This window comes from Anopheles coluzzii, chromosome 3, assembly GCF_943734685.1.
Source record: "Anopheles coluzzii chromosome 3, AcolN3, whole genome shotgun sequence".
NCBI lineage: Eukaryota > Metazoa > Arthropoda > Insecta > Diptera > Culicidae > Anopheles > Anopheles coluzzii.
Window position 1 is genome coordinate 5,089,644 of NC_064671.1, and position 16,923 is coordinate 5,106,566.

At 48.5% G+C, this 16,923-nt stretch overlaps 3 protein-coding genes across 3 annotated transcripts in view; all 3 read right to left on the reverse strand.

Moving 5' to 3' along the window:
- Positions 1–622: 622 nt before the first annotated feature.
- Positions 623–6,475, reverse strand: LOC120955347 (CCHC-type zinc finger nucleic acid binding protein). The gene is made up of 3 exons (XM_040376170.2): positions 6,102–6,475; positions 3,939–4,275; positions 623–967 (listed from the first exon to the last, which is right to left on the reverse strand). Exons 2-3 carry the CDS (start codon positions 4,147–4,149, stop codon positions 717–719), a joined length of 462 nt encoding a protein of 153 aa, XP_040232104.1. The 5' UTR covers positions 4,150–4,275; positions 6,102–6,475; the 3' UTR covers positions 623–716.
- A 776-nt stretch (positions 6,476–7,251) lies between these two features.
- Positions 7,252–15,822, reverse strand: LOC120955201 (uncharacterized). The gene has a single exon (XM_040375822.2). The coding sequence runs from the start codon at positions 15,819–15,821 to the stop codon at positions 11,796–11,798; it is 4,026 nt and encodes a 1,341-aa protein (XP_040231756.2). The 5' UTR covers position 15,822; the 3' UTR covers positions 7,252–11,795.
- A 223-nt stretch (positions 15,823–16,045) lies between these two features.
- Positions 16,046–16,923, reverse strand: part of LOC120955202 (receptor-type tyrosine-protein phosphatase kappa) — an 87,716-nt gene continuing 86,838 nt past the window's right edge. Inside the window, exons 16-18 of the mRNA XM_040375824.2 lie at positions 16,423–16,558; positions 16,242–16,348; positions 16,046–16,161 (exon numbers count right to left, since the gene is read on the reverse strand). Of these exons, the coding sequence (XP_040231758.1) occupies positions 16,268–16,348; positions 16,423–16,558 (217 nt within the window). The 3' untranslated portion in view covers positions 16,046–16,161; positions 16,242–16,267. The remainder of the gene's footprint in view (positions 16,162–16,241; positions 16,349–16,422; positions 16,559–16,923) is intronic.

Sequence of the window (16,923 nt, forward strand, 5' to 3'; positions counted from 1 at the left end):
CCGGCACCGATCGGCGGAACGACCGTTCCCACACCGTACGGTGAGTGGCCGATCAGTGACGAGGCCGCCGCTGCCGTGGCCGAGTTGTAGTAGTTCTCCTGCAGCACGTACCCTCCACCGGCTACAGCGGCTCCAGTACCACCGCCGACGCCGCCAGCCGCCGTCTTCAGAATCGTCGACTTGGTCGTCTCGGCAAAGGTCATTTGCTGCTGCTGTTGCGCCTGCTGCTGGGCATGCGGATGCTGCTGGTAATGCTGCTGATGCGGGCCACCTTGTTGCGGCGGTGGCTGTTGCTGCTGCTGCTGCGGATGATGGTGGTTCTGCTGCTGTTGCTGCTGATGGGCCGCGGCAAGATTATGCAGATGGGGCGGACCGCCATGGGGCATGCCGTGCAGTGGGCCGGCCGACGCCGCTGGATGATGCGCATGATGATGATGATGATGGTGGTGTGGGGGCGGCGCCGACGGAGGCTGCTGCTGCTGCTGATGCTGATGGTGGTTCATCTGCGAATGTTGCTGCTGCTGCTGCTGCTGCATGTGCTGTTGCTGCGCATGGTGGTGATGCGGTTGCGGTTGCTGCTGCTGCTGCTGCTGATGCGGAGATGATGATGCATTTACTGCTGCCGTTGTAGAGGAGGAGGAGGAGGACTGATGTGGCAAGCGGAAATACGCCGCAGTGTTGTTGTTACTGCCACACCACGACGAGTAACCCGACTTCTAATCCCGACCCTTGTTCTCTGTGCAGTCACGACTCAAGTGGCCGATCTTGCCGCAGCTATAGCAAGACTTGTCGCCCGACGGGCAGTTGCGCGAGATGTGGCCGCTCTTGTTGCAGTTGTAGCACGACACGTTCATGTCGCGGTCGCTCTTCTCCGGACAGTTGCGGGCCAGATGGCCGCTCTGGTTGCAGTTGTAGCAGCACGAGTCGTCCGGGGACAGACTGCAGTCGCGCGCGATATGGCCGCTGCCTGTAAAACATCAACACAAAGGTAACATTGGTTAGAAAAAGAAAAGTCAATCGAAATACACGAATTGTACGTTAAAAAACAAACATGATGAATGATTTTCATTGCGGGGGGTGGTTTTTCGATCTTTATTCTTCATCGCTTTTTTCCTTATCAACCCTCGTACACCCTGGGAACTGGCGGCGCAGTAGGCGCGACCCTCGTGTGCAAAAATAATCTAACCAACAACGATTGTACTATCTCTGACCAGGCTCTCGTTATCGCCATCCAACAGAAAGAAACGCAAAATATTAGTTTCGTTGCTGATAACCGTTTGTCCGTCGGGGGCATATTACATGACACTTCAAGGAAGCAATTACACCGCACGACCCGCAAAAGCACACAGGAAGACGATGCTTCTAATTTGTATGCATTAAATGAAATCTCTCTCGGGTCTTCCCATCCATTTCAAGTTCTTCCCTCGATGGAAGAAAAATGAGGAGCAACCTCTTACCTTCCCACTAAAACATCGTCATCTCGTCCACTTTTCCTCCTCCTTCAATTGAGCAAGAGAAAATTTCCCACACAAATACAATCGCGCTCTCGGGCACGCGTGTAAAATGTAGCACGTCATTGTACGCTATTGGCAGTGTGTGTGGTAGTAGTGGAGAGACCCTGCCGATCGACCGAGAGGTTCGGTATTATGTTGCTGGCGTAGCGCTTTTGCTTGCGCCTCTCGCATGGCGCGCGCATGTACCATTACCATCAACACACCAACACACCACATTATTATCGCGCCCACTCTCTGACTCCTTCCCGTAGAGCCATCTTTTGCGCGTCACCGTCGCGAAGCAAAATTATGCCCACGTATTTTTCACACCCAACAGTATCGCTAGACCGGGGAAAATGGGAAAAGCGAACGGCATATACATGAATGTTCATCTCATTTTCCTTGCTAAAGGTACCACCATCTTACCAAGCGGTCAGAGCAAAAGAAGTGTAAAGGCCGGGCTACATTGATCGTACTCGCAAGCGTAATTTTGATTTTCACTAGCGCATCTGGCGGCGACTGGTGGAAGCTATTTTTGGTAATCCAAGGAATGGTCATGCCGGATCTCAAAATTAAGTAGTTTTTCCATCGTTTTCCATTGCAAAAATGGATGCAATGCGTGCAAAACATGTGTATCTACGTTTTACAAACCTTTCTCCTCCGTTTTTAGTAAAAAAACATGGAAAAATAACGTATTTTCTGAAGCGGCTCCAAATTGTTTGGCAAAATGCTTCGGTCAGCCGCCGCCAGATGCGCTAGTGAAAATCAAAATTACGCTTGCGAGTACGATCAATGTAGCCCGGCCTTAATGGAACTAACCACACACGCCTACTTCGTGCCGGTGATGATTGATTAAATTATGCCGATTAATATCAGGGTTTAATTGCATCGCCACAATCACTCACCACACACAAAAAAATGGAGAACGGAAGCTTTGAAAGCTTAAACTGGAACTTACTTGTCCCTCACTCTCCTCCTTCATCCATTTACCGCGTTTTCTTTTCAAAGCCGGTTTAAATTGTACCATCCATGCAAAAAATATTGCTTGTGCTTATGTATGCATAATCAATATCTCATTGATCGTTTGCTGTGCAGCACAAATGCGCGATTTTCAAAGGGAAGGGAGTGTGTGTGGTGGGACAGAGACATGGTTACCGCAGCTGTAATTTTCTGCTTCAGTGCGATGAAAAGTATGTAAAAGACAACCCCCCTGTGGTAAGAAAACCGCTAGCTGGGAAGCAGCAGTGTCGTGGTGATGATGAGTGTACACGTTGGCACACGAAAAACAGCAGTCAGTCAATGGGAACGGATTAAAATGGTACCGCGCGCGCGGGGAATGTGTAATTAGAGAGACCTTGGAAAAAAAGGAAAGTAGAAACGCAGTATGTACTGTACGTGCGTCACAAAACACTCTATTCCAAAGGGTTTACTACACACAATTAAGTCAAGAAATAGGCTTCATATGAAGTCGTCAGTAGAAAATAATCATCAATCAGTAGAATTCAGAAATGGCCGCCCGTCTTTTCCTTATTGACTGAATAAAAATGTTCGAAATGGGTACGCCACAGTACAATCAACGCTCGGAGCGAGAGACAGAATTGCAAACGACGCAATATATTTTCTGCCGCAAAAAAAAACCACATGTGGTTTCACAAAAAAATCGGCGAAAAGGTGTGCTATTGACGATCGAAGTAGCCGCAGCTGCCGCCATTAGACGAACGCACGCACACACGTTCCCTAACGAAAACGTGTGTGTAGCACAGCGACACCATTTGGCTGTGTGTTTCTCATCTAACGCACTCAGTTGGCTGTGTGCGTGTCGTCAATGGCGGCGGTACGATCTCTCTTGGCGGTGAGTTTTACCGTCCACGCACACACTCGCACGCACGCCGGCAAAACGCATGTTCGTTTGTGTGCGATGCACAGCCGGTTACCGGCACTGGGTGTGTATGTGTGTGTGTGCGCGCATACGCCACTGCAGCAGGCTTTTCGTGCCACAATCCCGGAAGCTAGGTTATGAAAGAGGGCCCCTTGTCTTCTTGCTCTCTTCATCGCTTCTTACCGAAGCGATAGAAATACAGTTAGAATTCGAAAATAGCAAAATGGAAGCACCTCTCCTGAAAGCACATGGGTGACACAACGGTTCGATGATTGCGTTGCACACCGGAAAGAAGCATGGGATGACGTGCTGTGTGCGCACTGAAACACACACATACACCCATACACCGGCACAAATACAAGACGTATCGGGGCCAACTGTACCAGCGCCGCCACGACGTGGTTGCGAAGGCAACATAACCAATAAAATGTGCATCTTCATACGCTTTTCCCTAGCATGCGCGCGCGAGGCGCCGCCATTACAGATGACGAGAATAAAAGATAATGAAATGAAATAAGATATAGAATCTGTATGTATGCTGTTGTAAAAAGGTTCTCTTTACTCACCATTGCAACGGTAGCACCGGTCCAGGTCCTCCTTGCAGTCACGGGCGAAGTGACCCATCTGGTTACACTTGTAACACTTCTCGCGACGGCCAAAGTCCCGGCGGTCACGCGGTCCACCGACTCCACGGCCACCGCCGCCTCCGACATTCTGGCAGTCACGGGCATAGTGGCCGGGACGGTCGCACTTGAAGCAAGTGTTGGTGGACATCATCTTGAATCCGGTTGTTGTTGGTAATGTAGTTTAGAAGATGGGAAAATTCGCTTTCTCTCTCTCGCTCTCACGCGCAATCAACACTTCTTCTCTTCTCTTACTCTCTCTCTCTCGCTTTCGCACACTCTGCGGAATAAAAATTAGGTACACCATTTTTTTGTTGCTCATAGATGAAACACGGTGACGTTGGTGGCGAGTTGGCATTTTTTTTTTTGGATTCTGGTCACGATGCGAGCCAAACGTGTCCGCCGAATGCGACGGAAAAGATCAGGAAAACGGGAACCGGAAAAATAAAATCTTTCTCACGACGAAGACGACGAGTTTGGGGACAGAATGTTAGAGGGAACAACTTAAGATATACACATACACACGCACACATACGGTACACATAGACGCGGCGCGCGGCTTGGGAACAAAGCCTAAACACACATTCAGGAACGGCAACAGGAGATCGGCCGCCGCTGGTGCTGATGGTATATTATCCTCTCATTGCCCTTGTCATTATGCGGCTGTATCTTAGCTCGGGTAATTGGACGCGCTGCTGGGTGAAACGCGTTTTTGCCTCTAACAAAACCAACGTCACAAGTCAATGGAGTTTTCAGCTCCATTGCATGGAGGCGATGATGTATGCGGGATTTTCCATCCCCTCAAACACCGATGAAAACTCCACAAGATGTCGTCGATCGTCGTCTTGAGCCCTTCTGTCTCTGTCTCTTTTAATCTTATTGCTCGCGATTCTGCCTTCTCCCTTTCTCTCTCACTCTCTCTCTCTCTTTAGCGCCAGTTCCCTCCTCTACTCACTACTTTTCATCTCACCGATTGATCCAAGAGTACGAAATAGGCAATTTTCTTATCATCCTAACGCAGCCACACAACCAGCGCTGCCATCTTGAAGCAGGATCAAAATTCGCATTTTCAAGGCACATGTGTGTTTGTGTCTGTGTCGATGGGGTAGTTGTAGTAGTGCCAGCCTCATCATGATCGGCACCTGCATGTGAGTGTGTTTGTGTACGCCATGGCAACTGTTTTAGAGACTGCTGCACCGCGTTTGCTTCAATGCTGTTGTACGCGAAATTCCTCAATATTTCCAATGCAATGTACAGTTGTGTTGCTGTTGCTGCTGCTGTGCCTTTCTCTATTCGCAGTTGCTTGCTACAGGCAAAGAGGGGTTCGCTACGAAGAAACCCATGACCTTCAACCACACAAACGAACGGAACACGCTCCTCCTCGCTAGCCTCCATTTGCAGTTGCTTTTTTCCGCCGCAAACTGCGATTAGAACAATGTCACCTTCTCTTTCTCGCTCTCTCGTCTCCCTCACATTCTCTCTTTCGCTCGCCCTCACTCAGCCTCTTCTCCCTCTTCTTCCCTTCTCTGTGTCTCACACACACACACGCTCACCCATACCTCACACTCTCTAAAGCCATCAATTGAACAAATTTCCTCCTCTCGACCGAGAAATGCGTAATAAGCGCAATGGGCCTCTTTTTCTCTTGTCCTTTCTGGGGGGGCTACTCAGGCATCTCGGTTCGCTATTGCACCCAGGCTCGAATCACAGCCGGCGCTGCAAGAAATGTGCCATAGAAAATCTACTTCCGCAAATACATGGTGTGCTAAACCAATATCGATTTCATATCTATCACGCCGCCATACGAAGGAAGACTTCGGAACCGGACTCCGTGTGCAGCCAGCCGCCGCCTGCCACCACCTTGTGCCTGATATTCCCACGAAAAATGTCTGCCAACAGTGTGCTGTGCTGTAGCGCGGGTCCATCGATCGATTTTGCCATCGCCTCAACTCTTTGGGTCGCGCCGGGGAAAAAGGTTTATAGCCAGAGAAGATACACGCTTCGCTAGGAAAAGATTTCTAATTTTCTCCGTTCCATCTTTTTTTTCAATCGTTCACGGAGGTCTCGTACCCAGAGCCAATACCACGTCCCACTTCTCATCCATACCTTCTTCACGCTCCTCTCTCCTCTTGCACTGCTGCCTTCAGCCAAATTAACTTCTTTTCCTCCAGAACTGGGAAACCGACCACACTTTGTGAAAACTACTGCTTTTCCAACACCACACCAAAAACTGCGACTCGACTGCTACGACTGCTCCACTCGCTTTGATTGCAACCGTTTCCCGTGCAGCACACTCTAGCGGACACTCGCATTAGACGGCGTGTGCAGAATTTTCACGGAAGCGCTTTTGAGTCTAGTCGTCGTTGGGTTGATTGTCGGCGTTCGGCACAGGCGACGGGTACCGCCGGCAGTGCTGGTGCGGTGTTTCACATCCATCGCTCTCGCTCACACTTGTGCGCTTGGGAAAGAGATGGACCGATGGTTGTGCCACTGTTTCCGCCTTGGAGTGAGGCTTCCAACTGACTCTCGTAGTCCCGCAGCACACTGATACACCGATGGTGCGGCGGTACACAATCGCTAGGAATGTCAGGGATGCTCAATCGAAATAATACATTCAGTTTGGAATGAAACGATTTCAAACGAATCACTTTCACGTCAATGATGAGAATGATAACTGTTTACACATGAAATAATAAATTAATTTTATGTTGTTCTATTAGAAACGGGGATTCGAATAAAAAGGAAAAATACGAATTGTTATATGCTATGTGTTTTATCATTGGAAATTTTACCTATATAATGGTATTGTGAAATATTTCAATTTTAAACAAATTTGAAACAGGAACGAAAGAACGGAGCTTGAATTTCATTTCAATTAGTCAAAATAATATATATAATTATTATAAAACGAGCTGCGGATTTCTTTTTGAACGAAACGTTTGGTTTTCTTTCCTTTTCATCGAATATGCTGGAGCAATTTTGTTGTCCATGAAATGCGATGAGCTTCCATAGTGTGGTGAATTGGGTGGTGAATCATGAGATATATTTCAACGCATATTTTGAATCGACGGTTGTTGGTGAAATATTTAAGGCAAGACCTAGAGCACCAATTTAAAAGCACAATATACGAGCGTAGTTTATCGATAATCTCAAGTTTGAACAATTCATTGATTGCAGCGCATTTTAAGCCTCTTTTGAAGTGCTCATGGGGCCCAGAAAGTAATGTGAAATATTTCAGTGCAACAATAAACAACCGTTTATATTCCAACGATGTTTTTTTTTCTTTTTATTTTGATGCTGGATGTATCTGGATTCCACAAATATAAAAATAATTTTATACTCTGGGTTATACAAAGAGCTTCTTGTTAACGAAATAAGGTAGACATTCAACATACAATTTTACAGTACAACATAAAACTCATACCGCTGATATTTTACGCTCTTGCCTCTACTATTCGGTCCCACCAACGAACGGTCTACGCGCTTGGTGTGGTATGTATGTGTTTAGTTTATTCCACACACCACTCAACGTAAAAACGTAACACAACAAGTTGTAAATTAGTCTACACAACTAGGAGCTGATATTGTACAATCTTACTGTTTAACAATTACGTTCGGTCTGTCTTGAGTTGGTGCTAGTGAGTGTGTATTTCTGCTTCTGCTCCGTAACTACAGCACGTACATACAAAAATCCTGTTTTCTCATTTTCCATCGATTTTTAGCCGATTTGAAGAGGTGTGTAGTACTGGTTAAAACCAAACCTGTCTCCCCTTTTGAGTCTCGCTGTGATGTGATCGATCTCATGAACCTCACGATCGATCTCATGAACCATTCGATCCCCTTTCTATTGTTGTTTAATTTATCTACTTTTTAACAATGACATCTACACACACTGGCATTCGCTATGCTTATCCTACACAGCACATCTCAATGCGCTTCGATGCGCTTGCACGGATGAGTTGGAGTGACTCTTTGGCTTCGATTGCCTGTACAAAGGGTAACGAAAACGTGTATAACAGTTTTGAAAGTAAAACGTTAAGCATCCAAAAATAAAACATAACCATTTGTGTGTGTCATTGTGTGTGTTGTATATATTGTTCTATTATGATTTGTTTTAGTTATTTGAGCTATAGGATGTGGAGGAGTTTCTTGTTTAGTTGCTGTGCGTTATACTCCGACCATTCTGGACACTAATCCGAACTTCCCTTCTTATCTGGTCACGAAAATTGGTACCTAAATACAACATATAATGCTTGACTTGTCTCGTGTGTCTGTGTTTTATCACGTTAATACTTAACATTTACCGAGTGTTTTTGTTTTGTTTTTGGTTTTATTTGTTTTACGCTTTTATCTTTAGACTAATGGGTTTTGTTTAATTCCTTGCCGTGTACGAGGAGTTTGCCTACACGTTACACGTTTAGTATCCTTGATGGTTGCCTTTGCTTGACTTTTTTTTTATACGGTCATTTATAGTTTTCTTTATTTTTATTTAAAGTAACGTTCTATGTTTTACATTTGCCCTTTTTTGCTCGTTAAAATCTTTCCAGCTAAGAACAACAAAAACGAACCGACGCGGGCAGCTTCAGCGGCCTCGACTCAGGATCGATATTAGCTACGGTAACAAAAACAGATTGGGAATCAAACATGCCACGTGGCACACAAATAAGAACAGCATTTACACGTGTAGGTAGGAGAGGGATAAGAGCCGGGAGCCTGCCTAACTCACTTGTCAATTCCTCCTGCGCTCCTGCGCTTCCTGCTGCTTCATTAGCCTTGTAGGTTATCCTATTCTCGCGCACAAAAGAAACTACAAAATCAAGGCGTAGATGATCCGCTTGGCAGACGTCCAACCCCAAGATGCATTCTAAACGCAGTGCCTGATATCCTTTCCCTAATTGCCCTGATCTCACTTCCATAAATCGCTTCCCCGTATTCGCTCCATTGTCTTAAGGCCATTCGATTGTTTGAGTGCAAAAAGAGCGGGTACATCGCTTATCCAAAAAAAGCTGCAAAAATGTGTGTGAGTTTCGAAACGGTGCATAGTTGTTCGCGAGTACGATCGCACCGAAACTGAGCTATAGTAGCAACAGGGGTACACACCCTAAGAGGCAAAAGCTGACACGATCGTCGCACGAGGAGAAAAAGCTTCCAAAAACAGCACACCTCAATTCGAGATGCAGACTGAAAATAAAAACTGAAAATGATCAGTAGGAAATACAGTCCAAAAACTATCGAAAGCCAAACACGATCGCTTGGCGGCTCGCTTGGTACAACTACTTTCTGTCTTGTTGGTTTGTTTTGTTTTGTTTCTTTACCAGTTAACTTTCATTTCCCTCACTACCCATCGTGATCTCGCTTACAGCAGTATCGAGCTTAATTTTTGTATGTGTGTGTGTGTGTGTCCCTAAAACTGTGTGTCTACAAACGTATGAGCCTCGCTTTCTGTAACGTGTTCGGTGTTACTCTTTGTAGTATATATTCCTTCCAATTTATGCTACACTACGATAACGTTCGCGATCGTTCATCTCCTTACGATCGTTCTTATACCACATGGCAAACAAAGCATATACATCTTTACAACCAGTTGTAACACATGTATATTCTACAAATACACGAAAATTCACACACACGCACACACACGTAAACATCTTGTTTAGAGGATGTTTGGTTTGGGGGGTTTCCATAAAAATTACTATTATAACAGTATATCGCGCCTCCCGTACCATAAATACACACACATACACACTGTTCTCGGGCGAGTTTTCACATACATTCCATCAAACACATTTAAACTGTATCACGGTTTGGTTTAATTCAGTATGTTAAGATCCTTACGGTTAGGCTTAGCTTAAGTAATGTATGAGGATGGGTTTGTTTTATACAGTGTTTGTATAACAGAACAAAATAACAAAGGAAACGCTTCACCTTAGTCAGGTGAGCAATTTGAAGATCAAGTTCATATTTTATCGATGATCAACATATCATCTCAAAATGATCACTAAAAAGCAAAAGACAAATTAAGATTCATTTTTTCCTACAGCAACTAAACCATTTCATGGAAGAATTCCTAGTATGTTGATTAGTAAATGTATGCTCCATACAACAAGGACCGATCGGCGCAAAGGAAGTTATCGGTATAACAGCAACAATAACAGGAAATATTTACCTTTAATTCTTTCTCTTCATCTAACTCTCTCTCTCTCTCTCTCTCTCTCTCTCTCTCTTTCTCTGTGTATGTAACATGTGTATTACATGTATGAAACTTACTTAGCTTAGGTTGACTTAATATGTTTGCTTATTCATTTCCTCTTCCGCTTACAATGGCACCCGGGCGTTCTAGCGTGTGACACGCCCGGGCTTTGGTGTGCCGATTGCAGTTTCCAGAAAGTAAGCCTATTGAAGTTTTAGAACGTTTCATCTTTTTGCTCGGTTTGCGATTTACAAGGTTGTTTTGGTTTGTTTTTGTGTGTGTGTTTTTTTTTGTTTTGTTGCTTCTTCAATCAATATTATCTACAATGCCTTTGTGGTTGTAACACATGTGGGGCGAGATGCTTTTCGTTTTTTAGGGGGTTTTTGTTCTATACACTGTTTATCGAACTCTTCTACGGTAAGTCTAGTGGGTTTACTAAGTACGATCATACACGCATCACTTACAGTAACACATAACACCCACACACACAAAAACATGTACACACTCTCTCTTGCTCTCTCTTTTTCTTCCTTTTTTTGACGACAGCAATCCACCGAAGATCGCGATCGCGATCCTTAGTAGTGTATAACAGTAACAAAGGCAAATAGCACATCGGTGCGCATGTGTTTACAAACCGAAGTCGACTTCGTACACGATAGCGTTAACATTGGATAAGGAGTAGTAGTAGTAATAGTAGTAGTAGTAGTAGCACTAGTAGTAAGTGGTTAAGCTTAAACGACTATGTTTCTCTTCCTCTTCTACACAACATTGCGGTGGAAATATGTAACGGCAAATGAAATCTTCTCTCCATGTGTTCGTGGTCCCATCGGAATAGAAAACTCGGCATTAACACTAACTCCCCTGTTTTTGTTTTCCCTGTTAGCTGAGCTCTATCTATTCTACAATTACTCTCCCCCCATCTATCTACTACCGTTTCTGTCCGTTTCACATCCAAACACGAAATACAAACCACACACACCCCTCGCGCACCTCAAAACCAACTTCAAAATGCTGGCCCAAAATGGTAAAAACGGTGGCCAACGGAAACAAAAGTGGTAGCGAAAACGGGTGAGCACGGAGGCTGGAAACGGGAGGGAAAGAAAGGCCCTCTAGGACGTTCAGGATCGATCGACCCAAAACCCAAAACCCTACCATGCTAGCCAATTTGTTACTCTAGAATCTTAATCCTACTTACTTGGATCTGTGTATAAATACGTAAGCCGTCGCGTGTGGTTATCGTGGAACACAGGCGCCACTGGGCGCCTTCGAAAGAAGAGTGGGAAAGGATGGGCCGACGACAGCTGACTACCAAACGGATTCCCCTCCCATCCCGGATCCGGGCGATCCGGTAGGGGGAGGAAATCGTATAAAAAAGTATCGCGCTTCGGGCACGCAACGGACAAACACGCACCAACAACGCACATCGACCTACTACAACAACTGGATAAAATAGCTGCCTGCGCATACGGAAACGGAATGCTCCCCGTTGCGTACAGAGCAGTGGTGTACCTTGTGGCGTAACCTCAACGCGCGCTGCCTGCCTTGCGCTACACTGCTACTACTGGCAGCACCGATAGTGTAAGGATTATTGTTACAGTGTTGCTTAAATTCTATAATGGAAAACATTTGGTTTTATTACGCAAGTTACCTAGCGACTGGCTGCGCGCCTTCTTCAACCGGTCGGCCTCCGAAACCGAACCACCCGTAGCTTCTGGTGCCCCGTCGACTGGCGGGTCGGGAGCTGTCGGTGTAGTGGCGGCGGTTTTTGCCACCGCCACCACGCCGCTAGAGCGTGTGGAGCGGAGCTTCATCTTGGCGAACGATCGTCCGCTTCCGCTCGGCTCGAGTGTACGCGGTTTGGCACTTTCTGGCGGGTCAGTAGTGATAGGAGGGACGGAAGAGTTCTGAGAAGATGTGGCCGGTTTCGGCATAACCGGTGGTGATGGTGGGACTGATGGCACGGTCGATGTAGAGGTTGGCACTGTGCCATTTTCCTGCTGGGGTTCCTCCGGTACCGGGATCGAGATGTCGTCCGTGTCGAGATTGATGTGCTCGAGCATCTGCATGGAGTAGCGGGTGGGAAGATCGCTCAGTAGCTTCAGCACATCACCGAGATGAGAAGGTCCTTCCAAGGGGGACGGTAGTGGAGGTGGCAAGGGTGGTTGTTCGGCGGCAGCGGCCGCTGCCTGCAGCGATTCCGTCTCGGCGCGGGAAAACAACAGATCAAACTCTTTCGTGATCTCGGACGTGAACTCGGAAATTGTTGGATCGTGCAGATAAGGTTCCTCGTCTAGGTCGACGATCGTGTACTCGGCCGTTCCGTTGTGATGATCGAGCTCAAGAGGTTCTGCTAGTTGAACGGAGGCACAGTCTGTGACAACCTTCGACGGTTCTTCCTCGCTCGGAGCATCCAACGGTAGCTGCTCATCCGAAAACGATTCTTCAGGCGTTAACGTAAAGTCCTCAATGTTCCAGCTCTTGATGCGAGGAACTTCAGAGCCCGCTTCTCCCGCCATGTCTACGCTACCAGTGCCAGTGTCCTGCTGCCCTCCAGCCACTCCCACGTCCGCCGTGATCGACGTACCACCCCCGGATCCACCTCCGTTCGTCATGTCCTCGAAGATTTCGCTCTTGATCGAGAGGCTTAACCGCGAGGTACTGCAGCTGTCCAGGTTCATGTTCCGCACCGTGTCGAACGCGTAGTCCGTCAGGGTGGATTTGTTCAGCGTGCCGCTCGAGTTGCTCAGCAGATCCAGCGAGCCCGTCCGCTCGAGCGTGCTGACACAGTCCGACTTGAGAAAGTACTGCTCCATCGAGGCACTGTGGGGTAGGTTGTCTGACGTCCTCTCGGGCGTTTCATCCCGCATCGACTCCAGGATGCTTTCCTTCGAGCAGATCTTGTAGATCGTAAGCGTTTCCTTGTCCGTCGCGGCGTACCGTTCCATCCGGAAGTCCTGTTCATCCTCTGATCGCGCTTCGCAAGTATCTCCCACCAAATCTTCCCGTTTCACTTGCGTCGGCTCATTCACTTCTTCCGCTTCCTCATCCACATCCGCTAGATCGAAGTCATCCCCACTAACGCTCGCCTCGAAGTCGTTGTTGCTGCGATGAAACAGAAAGTCCTGTATGATCAGCTTCTTGCCGTCGGACTCGTTCTGTGGCATCAGATAGATCTCGTCACAGTCCGAATCCATTGAGGCGACGAGCTCGATCGGGGGCGGAGGCAGCTGTAACCGCTGTAACCGTCGCCGTTCCTCCTCCTGCTCTTCCTCCTCTGCCAGCGCTAGCTCGTCTTCGTCCTCCTCGTCGAACTCGTTCTCATCCGCTGGGTCCTCTTCTTCCTCGTACTCTTCCTCGTCCTCCTCCTCGCCCTGATACTCCTCCTCTTCGCCCAGCTCCTCCTCCTCATCGCCCTCCTCTTCTTCTTCCTCCTCTCCCTCCTCATCTTCTTCGCCCTCTTCGTCCTCCATTCGATAAGGATACCGCTGAACGTAGGTGCCGTCGGGCAGCGCTATCAACCCGTTCCGCTGATAGTAGATGTTCTCGATGCTGTAGTGCTCAATGTCCTCCTCGTAGTACTGCTCGTCGTACAGGAACTGATTGTATTCCTCCGCACCGTACTCCTGCTCCTCGTCCTTCTCGTCGTGGTAGCACACCCCATCGTAGCTGTCCTCGTACAGTGTATCAGTTCGGAACGAGAACTTGGGTTCACTTTTCTGCCGCAACAGTTTAAAATTGCGCCGCCTATACTTCCGTATCGCGCCCAGATGCCGGTGCGACTCGTAATGACTCGAGTCCGTCCCACTGCCATGACTGTCCGTGTCCGTCCGCACCGTTTCATGCTTGTACAGTCCACTAAAGTCCTGCGAGCAAAACTTCTCGTACAGCTCCATCGCGCTCAACCGCACGCTGCCCGTCGTGTTGTAGAACGCTTCCGACAGGGGCGATGTGCACGTCGTCTCGAGATTCAAACACGCCGTACTGTTGTTCTTCACCGAACCCTTCTTGGAGCTTTTGGTCGACTTGGTGCGATAGTAGCTGATCTCGTTGTTCGACTTCGACTTGTTGGGCGATGTCTTGCCGGTGAAGAGAAAGCGCTTCCCCTTGAACGTGAACCCCGAGCCCGACTTTTTGCTCCCGAACAGGGACGACTTCGACGAGCTGATCGATGCTTTCGACTGCGAGTGTATGGATTTGACGGGCGAGCGGGTCGCGTTGGGAATGCTTTTGGTGGGCGACGTGAACGAGGGCTTACCGTCCGATGCGGCGGCACTGCTGGCACTGGCCGTGGACTTCTTCTCGTACAGGGCCGACGTGCTGAAGCGCTTGCACTTGAGCAGCTTGTTCATGCGCTTGAACCGGCCCAAATTCTTCTCGAACAGATGCCCAAACGGGCCGTCGTTGGTGGAGGAGGTGGACGATTTCCCCCCACCGTCGGACGCGGAACCAAGCTCGAGATCGGTCGGCCGGTCGGGTTTTGTGGTGGGTGCTGAAGTGGAAGGACGCTCGGGATGTTCCTCGGTTCCCTTGGGTGATGCCTCTACCGGGGGCCGATCGTTCGCTGTATGCGATCTTCCGTTCGCCGTCTGTGCACCTATCTCGTTCCCGTACACATCGAACGTGTTCTCGTAGCTTTGGTTCTTCCACGCGTTGTAGTCCGGCGCTCGCTTCTTGCCCACCTCGTCCAGCGTGTCGCTATCGCTCTTGTACTCCCGCTGCAAGTTGTTCTTCAGATGCATCCGATAGTCCTGCTCCATCTGCTCGAGATCCATCGTGTCCGAGAACACGGTATCGATCTCGTCCGTCGATATGTTCTTCGAGCTGTCGTCCGTGGACTTGTGCGTCTCGGACGAGGGATTGCTGCTGCGGTAGTCGGCAAACTGTTCCCGCCGCCGGTCCCGCGTCGGTGTGTACTGGGAGCTGGACACGCTCGACTCCTTCTCGTAGATGTTACCCTTCAGGAACTCGGAGTCGGTTCGAACGATCTTCTTCGATTTGCGCAGGATGGGTTTGCGAACCGGCGGCGAACTCCTGGCCGAAGGGATCATGGAGCGACCCTCCTCGAGCGATTTGTTCTGTGGCATTATGCTGGCCGGATCTTTGCAGGCCAGCGCTTGCGCCACTCCCTCACTGCTTACGTGCACCTCCGTGTGGCTGTTGGATTTGGTGAGCCGTTCGGCGCTTGAGTTTGCGCTCGAGTCTTTGGTCATGTACGAGCCCGTGCTTAGGCTACGACTTTTCGCTCCCGCCCTGCTGGTCGAGGGTGGTGTCGCTGAGTGAACGGGTAGCTGCTGTGTGGTGAGTATCCCCTGCGGTGTGACGACCACACTGCCACTGCTCCCCACACTGCCCGTGTGCAGTGGATGCAGATGGTGCGGCGATGAGTGGTGGATCGTTTCGGCACTTTGCTTCGCGAGCCCGGCGGTAGAGGTAGCAGCGACGGCGGCCGTGGCGTCACTCGGCAGCATTACGGACGTCCCGCTCGGTCCGGCCAGCCCGGCGGTGGCGGCCGCAACGAACGGTACAAACCCCACGCTCAGCCCGACGCTGCTGCCCACCGAGGTCGTCGTGGTGGCCGTCTCGTCGATCGTCTGCGCGAACAGCTGCGTGTTGATGATGCGTTCGTTCAGGTTCATGGTTTTCTGGCTCAGGCGCGATATCTCGTTCGTGATGTCGAACGTGCCGACCGTCTTGAGGCGGTCGAGCCGGCCGCGGGTGCACCGTTTCGGCGGCTCGTTACCGCCCAGGCTGTACAGCCGGCCCTTCTTCTTGCGCTCACAAATGCGTCCGTTCTTGTCGATTACAAACTTTTTGTCGTCAAACGATTGACAGTGATCGTACGACTCTCCCTTCTGTAGCTTTCTGATGTTCTTTTCCACGATTACACGACCTGCGTTCGATAGTTCTTTGGAGAGTTCGGAATTTGAGTACTCGGGCGTAAGCGGGATGCTTTTCCCTCGTCCAAATTCAATAAACCTGCAGTGGAGTGGTAGAAGGGAAAGCATTAAGCACTGAGGAGATGGGCTGGAACATTCAGTCTCATCGGTTGTACTCACCACAGATCATCGTGTAAATCGCTTTCTCACTTCTTTTCTTTCAAGTCTTTATTCAAATAGTGCAACACGTAGTGCAGCACCAGGTCGTAGCAGTACTTGTATTCAGTCTGTCAAGTGAAAAAGGCAAAAGTTGTTCAAAAATGCATGGTTTACACCCTGTTGTGTGTGCTCCTCCATTTACCATATTGTCTACGAGTTGCGGCCGATGCCTTCGCACAGTTTTGACAGCCTGAAACACGTCCACCTCGCCGTGCTGGATGACCTGCTCTATGCAGGCGTTGGCGGCACAGTACACACCGGCCCGGCTGCGACCATCGCTGGAATGAAAGAGGATTATTAAAAGCTTAATTATTATGATCGCATCACGCCTACAGCAAATGATGTTACTTGCAAATGTTTGAATTAATTTCCCTATTAACCACAGCAATAAATGAAGCCCCATAGTAATGGAAATTCAAAGTCATCGATTGATTCCACACAGTCCGAACCGGCATACAATCGATTTCAATTAATTCGGTACTCGACCATTTCTCTTCCATTCTTTCTTGTCCCCCTCGTTTGTATGGCGCACCTGAATACTATTCAGTGAAATAAAAAAAAAACTGGACGACAAAAACGATAGTTTGGTTCAAAACCCCCGTCCATTGTTTACTTGGGAAGCAAAGTTTAAAGCACCAAAGGG

Bases quoted from the DNA above. Each gene is read 5' to 3' on its own strand.
- LOC120955347 (XM_040376170.2), bottom strand. From the start codon at position 4,149: ATGATGTCCACCAACACTTGCTTCAAGTGCGACCGTCCCGGCCACTAT. The intron at 968-3,938 runs GTGAGTAAAGAG...GATGTTTTACAG, and splicing joins CCGGTGCTACCGTTGCAATG to GCAGCGGCCATATCGCGCGC.
- LOC120955201 (XM_040375822.2), bottom strand. From the start codon at position 15,821: ATGAACCTGAACGAACGCATCATCAACACGCAGCTGTTCGCGCAGACG.